The 7,912-nt window shown below is 41.1% G+C and overlaps 2 protein-coding genes across 3 annotated transcripts in view; one reads left to right on the top strand and one right to left on the bottom strand.

Moving 5' to 3' along the window:
• LOC118432055 (metalloendopeptidase OMA1, mitochondrial-like) overlaps positions 1-2,585 on the bottom strand; it is a 10,172-nt gene extending 7,587 nt beyond the window's left edge. Inside the window, exons 1-3 of the mRNA XM_035843561.1 lie at positions 2,121-2,585; positions 712-943; positions 175-348 (exon numbers count right to left, since the gene is read on the bottom strand). Of these exons, the coding sequence (XP_035699454.1) occupies positions 175-348; positions 712-943; positions 2,121-2,413 (699 nt within the window). The 5' untranslated portion in view covers positions 2,414-2,585. The remainder of the gene's footprint in view (positions 1-174; positions 349-711; positions 944-2,120) is intronic.
• A 1,031-nt stretch (positions 2,586-3,616) lies between these two features.
• On the top strand, positions 3,617-7,407 carry LOC118432450 (caspase activity and apoptosis inhibitor 1-like). 2 transcript variants are annotated; one of them, XM_035844032.1, is made up of 6 exons: positions 3,617-3,838; positions 4,204-4,334; positions 4,908-4,983; positions 5,395-5,479; positions 5,845-5,932; positions 6,644-7,407. In XM_035844032.1, the coding sequence occupies exons 1-6, from the start codon at positions 3,668-3,670 to the stop codon at positions 7,221-7,223; spliced, it is 1,131 nt and encodes a 376-aa protein (XP_035699925.1). In that variant the 5' UTR covers positions 3,617-3,667; the 3' UTR covers positions 7,224-7,407. The 2 variants fall into 2 exon arrangements, with proteins under 2 accessions (XP_035699925.1, XP_035699926.1); XM_035844033.1 differs by having other exon boundaries at positions 3,617-3,811.
• Positions 7,408-7,912: the final 505 nt, after the last annotated feature.

Raw genomic sequence — 7,912 nt, forward strand, 5'->3', positions numbered from 1 at the left:
TTTCAAAGTTTCACTGTACAGTGAACCAGTAATGTAAATACTGTACATAGCATCTATCTTCTCTCTGACATGACCAATGGAAGACCAGCACTTCACAGAGCTAGAATTCTTGTGATATCACCGGTCTGTCATTTTCACTATATAGATAACAAGATAGCACAGGTAAACACTTACAGGTAGAACAAAGGCGTTCTTGACCGGTTGATTGACCACATGTACTGTCCAGGTGATGTCTCTGACCTGTGGAATGTCCTGATTGTTCTTGACCAGCCAGTTGGTGACATTGGACACAAGCTGGTACCCTGGGTGGTCAGGGCCGACCAGGTCTTCTCCAAACTGCTCTAAATGCTACAGGAACAAGGACAGGAAATACAATGCAACATCTTTCAATACAATTCAATCTCTGTAACTGGATTAGAAAAAAAGGAGATTTACTTCCGGACGTTTTATCCAGTTGTATGGATTGAATTTTATCTAGATATTGTTTACTTGGATGTCTAACCTTCATAAACGTAGCAATGTAAGATCACGTCCAAATTTCTTAGAGTTAGACAGATACATATTCTAATACCTTCCCTTAGCTATGACATATATGTAAAGATTTTCCACATCAAAAGCTAACAATGACACTGTGTCCATCAATACTAATACTAGAATGCCTCCTCTAGATACTACAACTGTGTACTTAAACACATGATAGTCACTCCTTACCATGTTATACTCCACATCTGCTATACTGCTGAACTGGTCTGATGTGAATGCGATGAAGCGCTCCCTGTTGGTTATAGGTGTGCGCTGCAGGTGAGTGAAGTAGTACACAGTAACGGTGCCACCGATGACTGCCGCCATCCCCAGGTACTTTCCATAGTGTCTCCTCAGGTGGCCGGCAAATATGTCTCCTCGCTTCTCCTTAGGAAGGACCTTCCACCACTTCCTGAACACCCTGGAGAAAAACAAGGGCTTGAAATGTTCCTGGTTGGTTTTAAGTTTTGTAATTTTGCAGCACCTCTCCATCACAAAATTACATGACTGTGAGTTTTGTGGTACAGTATTGCTTTGACTGTAGAGCTAAAATACTAGCCTGGACTCCAGCCATGTTGTGCTTTTCGTCACTCCCCGAAGCGTATCTTTGGGGAGCAACTAAAGGTACAACAAGGCTGGAGTCTAGGCTACTAAAATACCGTGGAAACCTCTTTTCCATTCAGTCGTACTGTGAAGTTAAATGCCAGCAAAATGAATGCATTCAATGATTTGGCACTAAAAAAATGTCAAATCACGCCATAGTTATGATTTGTTGTGCCATGACGTCAGTGGTTCACTAATATGGTAATGAGGGAAGGTTCCCGGATGTTCCCCGCCATGCTGTCATAGAGTGTCCAGAAGTTATTAAACCGTGCTGCGTTCATCCCTGCACTCGTGTCGTCCATTGCGGTCCTGGTAATTCACTACTGACGTACATTAAAAAAAAAAGTTTACATTAGTTGTTCCTGTACTGGTTAAATTTGGCCTTGAGAGTCCCTGACTTTTCCTGTAGATTTAAAACCTTATTCTTTTTTGCTGTGATGTAATTTGAGCCAAATGCCAGTTCAACTTTGTTTCTACTGTAGACCCAAGCTTTCAAAATTTGTTCCTGGGTGCCTTGCATCATCAAAAACTTTGAATTTGACTTCATTATCAAAACATACATGAAGCATTTCCAGTATATACATTATACTATGTTTTGTTGGAGATATGCAACATGTAAAGAAGTGGGTCAATGGTAACCTGATACCTTTCCTAACAATGGGAATTTTACCAGCCACAGTAAAACAAACTATAGTGACTTTGCACTATTTATTTTCAATGTCCCACTGCAACTAGAAACTTGTCACAAATAATTTCATACACCCATCATGCAATAATCTCAAAGCTAACATTGTAATTAAACTGAATACAACACAGAAGATAAAACTAGAGTTTCCGAATTGCAATAATTATTGCAATTAACCACAACCAAAATAGCCAAGAAGAATGTCAAAGTGGTCATGATCGCTCTTAAGGTATTCATGTTTAAGTCTACAGTTCAATAACTATCACAAGAAAAAAAGCGATACATTGTACTAGACAACAATAAAACTTACCGCCCACTTATAACAGCTGAAATCTTGGCGATCGGTTTGAAGAGGAGCCAAAAGAGGGGCGGGGCTGAACACCTGGCTGAGGTGTGAAAACACCTGGCGGCACCTGCTGATACAGCTGTCCTGACATCACCTGCAGATCTCCGCACCTGCAAGAGTCTCCTCTGTCCTTTCTCTACGTTCTGAGGTAGTTTTCCGTTCGTAGTAAACCTAAACTGTCTCACTGCTGTTTGTGGCCAAGATTGTTTTCCGACCGAGCAGAACACAGACCCTGCCGTTCGCCCAAACACGAACATATTGAATATCTACTTGACTAAAAATGCGTTTTTAAAAGCCTCATTACATAAAGAATACTGTGTACAAGACTAGCCTGTTTTAAGCCCACCAATCCACCGAAAAACACGACAATAAGCAAGAAAAGCCAAGGCAAACTTTACGAAACTTCCTGGTTACCGGGGGCTGCCATATTGGACTGCTCCACTAGCAAACTAGGGAGAATAGTTTCTATTCAAAGCTAAATTTCAAGTAAATTGTAATCCTCTATTCATTTTGCATCTAGACTATTGATAAATGAAATCTAGACTATTGATAAATGAAATCTATTTGTTTTTAATAGGCTTAGTAAGTTGGAATCAAACGTTTAAACAGTGCTGAATCAAGAATGTTTTCCATGTATTGAATAGTATGTTCCATTTCCCGCCATGCTCTCATGGTAAAATGTAGACTGCACGAAGTTTGGCCATTTGTGATTTTAAATGTCTAGATTTTTAAAGGGACGCAAATAGATGGACGTGAGACTATTGGATTAGTGATAACGTGAGTATTGATTTACATAGAATTCATAATTTGTGCACAGAGAGGACGTGGTCTGTATTCTAGACATGACTATTTTTCTGTGTTTTGTTTATACTGATGGGAGGGGGGCACTCTTCATCACAAACCAGACACAGATATGTGTATGTTTGTCTCATTGCATATCCCTATGTAAGAATGCGAGCAGAAACAGTCTCATGGCTCCTGTGCTTCAAACCCATGCCGAATCCAAGCCGCCATTTCACAAACCAAACACCTAAACCAGTACGTACACCAAAAAGGGCCAGACCTGTTTGGTATGCTCAGTTTGTCGGCGCTTGAACCCCACTGTTACACTTCTCCCCCTTTTCTTTTCTTATTAATATTCGTCCTCGGATCTCAGAGTCCTACTGGTATATTCCTGTGTGACACATCTCTACTAGTAGCCTGTTACTCACAGGGTTGGCATGGGAACCAATTTGTAGTAAAAAAGCGAGTAGGCTACTAGTACAGTCTCCTGGCTTCCAGGATTCAAACCTGCACCAAACCCGGGCCGCCAGATAACAAATCCAACTCGCTAAACTGTTTAACACTAAAAGGGTCAGATCCATTTGGCAGGGTTAATTTGACAGGGCTTGAACCGTTGAAGTTGAACGGTTATACCACACATTGTTCATAGTATACATGCTAAAATGTTACAGATGAATAAACACATGTTATATTGCAGTTCCTAGGTTGCACCCAAACACCCTCCCACCATGATGACTCCAGACTCCACCCAGTCCGACACCAAGGGTTCCACCAAAACCACTGTCAGTAAACGGAAGAGTCCACCATCCAGCGGGGGTGATGGTAAAGCTGCACATGGCAGCAAACAGGCCGAGGCCAAGAAGAAACCAAAGGTGGCTACTAAAACAAAAAAACCCAAGGTATAACCTTGGTTTGTCTTTTTCTCCATAAGTTGAACTTGAAATATAATACTTGAGAGTCGAACTGGGTCCCAGTACAGAAAATTCAGGTACAGGTTCGTATCAGGTCCAGAGGATCATGTCCTGGTCCAGACCTCAACATGGACCTAAATGCTTGTGAAAACTTGTGAACTGGCAATACTCAAAAGAATGGTCCATTTTGCTACAAAGGTATCCATTTGGTTAAGGTTAAAACCTCCTTGGTTTAGTGGAACTCCTCTTTACATCTCTCTTGTTATTTGTTTCTTACCTGTAACGTGTAAGCCCCAAGAAGTCATCTTTTGCTTTGTTGATAGTTATCATGTTTAACTTTTGTTCCTTGCCAGGTTAAGAAGAAGTCCAAGAAGAGTTCCTCTCCTCACACAGAAGACAGAGAGAGACTAGAGAATGATGAGGATGCAGAGTGGATGGATCTTAGCCTGGACCTGCAGTCAATTGGAGCTTATATAAAAAACAGGTACTAGTCTTTCTAAGTAAAGACGTCTCTTTAATTGTTATTATTGTTATTGGGTCAGCCAATTACTCTTCTCTTCGCGGCCAGGGGCTGAAGTGTGAGGAGCTTACAATAGGCGGGGCTAAATCGCAAGGGTCTGGAGCAAGCTGCCATTTGGCGCTAACTCAGGTGATCTCAATACAACAGCAATTGCCCTGTGTGCAGCCAAAGGACTGTAGGTTTGGAACCACTGACACCAGGAAGGATCCTTGCTCTTTCAATAAGTGTGATGGGATCTTTAACATGCTCAAGGGAACTCCATTTACCGTCCTGTCCAAGGGACAGACCTAATCGAACTAGTCACTCATTTTCACTTGTGTGAATTGAGTGAAGTGAAGAAAGTCATCTAAAGTGCCTTTACCAAGGGTACAAGATCGGTGGCACATCAATGGAATCAAACCCAGAACCTCCGGGTCATGAATCGAACACCCTGCTGATTGTGGCACACAACCCTACATCACCTCTCTTATGTTTCATATACCACCATGGTGGTTTGGTTTTTATTTCGAGATTTTACTGAAATATGTTCCCTTCCAGAGACCAGATGCTGGATGAGATGTTTAAGACAATTAAAGGAGAGAAGCTGAAATCCATGCTGCCTGAAGTCATGAAGGTTAGTACTACACGAATACTAATACATGTACCAGGAAATTGTCCATTCTAGTACGGACCCTTGGTCTCAAGACTAGATACATTCGATCCTGGCTAATGCTTAAAATTTTTCATGTCTGATATATACTGATGCTCTATTTGTATGAATTTGACGTTGCCATTGAAAAATTGTTGTGCAAATCTTTTGGTAGAGTCCTACATTTAGTTATTTTTCACTGCTTGTATAAAAAAAGTGTAGACAGAAATTATTCCTGGTAGAATTTCCCTGACTTGCAAAATAGAGAATAATTAGAGCCTTTAATGTTAAGAGTCACTGTTCAGTTTGGTTAGCATATACCTGCGCTAGGCCAAAGTATAATGTGTACTATTAGTACAAGCAGCTTTCCAATGTGTCTTGTCCTATCCTTTGTAGAAGTGCACATTGGAGGAGCTGCGGACTTTGTGTCTGGATCAGTTAGAAGTCATGTCCAAGAAGAGAATACAACACATACTAGCAGGTCAGTATAATTGTCATATCATACACAGACTAAGGGATAGAAGTGAAGGAATGTTTGATATATATTCACCATTGTTTGTTTTGTAACTCAAGTAAAGGAGTTTCTATGATATTGGGATGCATTTTTGTATGATTTTGCATACTGTACAAGAGTATGTTGGATTGTGGTCAATCATGATAGAGGGTGCGTCAACATTGTCAAGGAAAATGACCAAAGACACAATAGCAAAGACACATGTTGCAGTTCCCATTACCAAACTGTCCATTAAACTGCATAGCTGCAGTTTACATTTCAGTTAATAGGTGGCACTTCAAAGCTGTCAGAAAGCATTGCCCATTGTGACTCTGTGTTATCATATGTTACAGGTGAGGAGATGACATCGTCCTCTGACACAGATGACACCACAGATGAGGACGACACCAGATGCAGCAAACGGGAGGCCAGCAGTAGCATGTAAGGGACCTATAACTGTGATGATGGAATTCCAAAACTAATACTTTGCACAAGTTTAACATTTTCAGTAGAGAACTGAAAAAAAAGTCTACTGAAAGAAAAGAAAACATTGACAGTACTTTCCAGTGAAAGAAAATTAGGATAAGGATTAAAAAAGGCCTACATGTAAAATCCTTTCAACGCTTTTGGGATAAAACAGGAGTTAAAATCTGCAAAGTATGAACAAAAGATGATAGTGTACTTGTCTCTGTATTTATCCAAAATGTTGGGGAGGGAGGTGAAGAAATGATCCAAAATGAAATACAAGGAGGGATTTTTTTTGGTCATAAAAGAGCTTGGTTAATCATTAAGTTGTTAACAAGTGTGTTGGTGTAGTAAAAGGTAAAGGTAGTCCCATAGCCTATTTTGAGGCTGAAGGGACAGTGGGTTGGTATCCACTGTTAAAGGCATGGTATAGGAAGAGCCTGTCCCTCTCCTTCTATTGCCTTTTATCTCCCCAATCAGAGTCCGGTACTCATATTTACACCTTATGAAGTGAAGAAAGCTGTTTAAAGTGCGTATCCCAGGGATACAAGGTCTAGCCAGGAATGCCAGGAATCGAACCCGTGATCTCTTGATCTCATGTCTGTTAGCAGAGCCACTGACACAATGTTAGTGTACATTATCATGCAAACATTATATAATGAACTATTTTCCATTGTGTCTCCCCAGGCTGGAGAGTAGTGCAGTAGTAGACTCCACCTGTACTCCAACAGAGACCCAGGAGGACGTTGACCCCGGAGCAGCTGGAGAACTCTCCGGAGTCACCGCTAAGTCCTCCGGAGAAAACACTCCCGCGCTCAGCCTCAGTCCCGACCACAGCGAGCTCGACAACCTGTTCAGCGAAAACAAACATGAGAGAGGCAGCGTAAACATCGAAGAGGCTACGACAAGAGATGACAACAACAAAACAGCAACTGCGGATCAACAATATCCTTCTAACGCCGAAGAAACTTCTGACAGACTAGAATTGAAAGTTCAACCAGACAATGACATAGCAGACTGTGAGGGTACTGAAAACATGCAGGATGACATAGACAAAACTGTTAACAGTATTATTGGAAGCAGTAGTGTAGACCAGCCCAAACCGCCCGCACCACAAGTGACGACAGAGGGCGGAGACGATGATGTTACCGTGCCAACCAAGACGCAGATGGAGATCCTAGAGTTGGAGCTGAGAGCCCGGGCCATCAAGGCCCTCATGAAACAACAGGAGCAGAGAGAAAGAGCTGACCCCGACGCTACATCATAAAGGCAACATGTCTAAACACATTGTATACAGAATGTGCAGACTTGTTTAGAAGTGTTTCAGAGTTTCTAGCAACTTTGAACTTTATTCTTTGCTTTCAGAAAAGATACATTTTTTGTATGTCCATAGCAACGTAACCAAATATAGAGTGTAACAACCACAATGATAAAAGGAAACAATATGAGAAACAGTCACCGTCAACTAAATGACAGAAGCCTCGCCGACTGCTGCCTCTGTCAGGAATCCAGTCAAATACTGGATGCTAACTACTACAGTAACTATATACTACTACAGTAACTACTACTACTATCGGAATCTTGCATGTGACCATTGATCACTTTAAGTCTGATAGAGGAAACGTTCTAGAGTCAGATTCTAACAGATTCTAATAGTAGCGGAAAGGTGGTGTAGAGTACGTTGTTTGAAATAATTTTCATGATAAAGTAAGATGTTGTATAATCGTAAATGGTATTACATAAAAGGGCCAGATATTTCTGAAAGGCATTGAATGAACATGTACATGCAGCACCATACAATGTGCACTGTACAATGTGCATGTGTGTCTAATTTTGTGGACAACTGCAATACTCAAGGGTCTGTTGTCATTGAGGCAGTGATTATAAGATACATGTATTCTCTCTTTCATGTTCTTTGGCTGTAAAGTGTGAGTGACTTTACACTTGTTCAAGTGG

This window comes from Branchiostoma floridae, chromosome 15 (genome assembly GCF_000003815.2).
Source record: "Branchiostoma floridae strain S238N-H82 chromosome 15, Bfl_VNyyK, whole genome shotgun sequence".
Lineage (NCBI taxonomy): Eukaryota > Metazoa > Chordata > Leptocardii > Amphioxiformes > Branchiostomatidae > Branchiostoma > Branchiostoma floridae.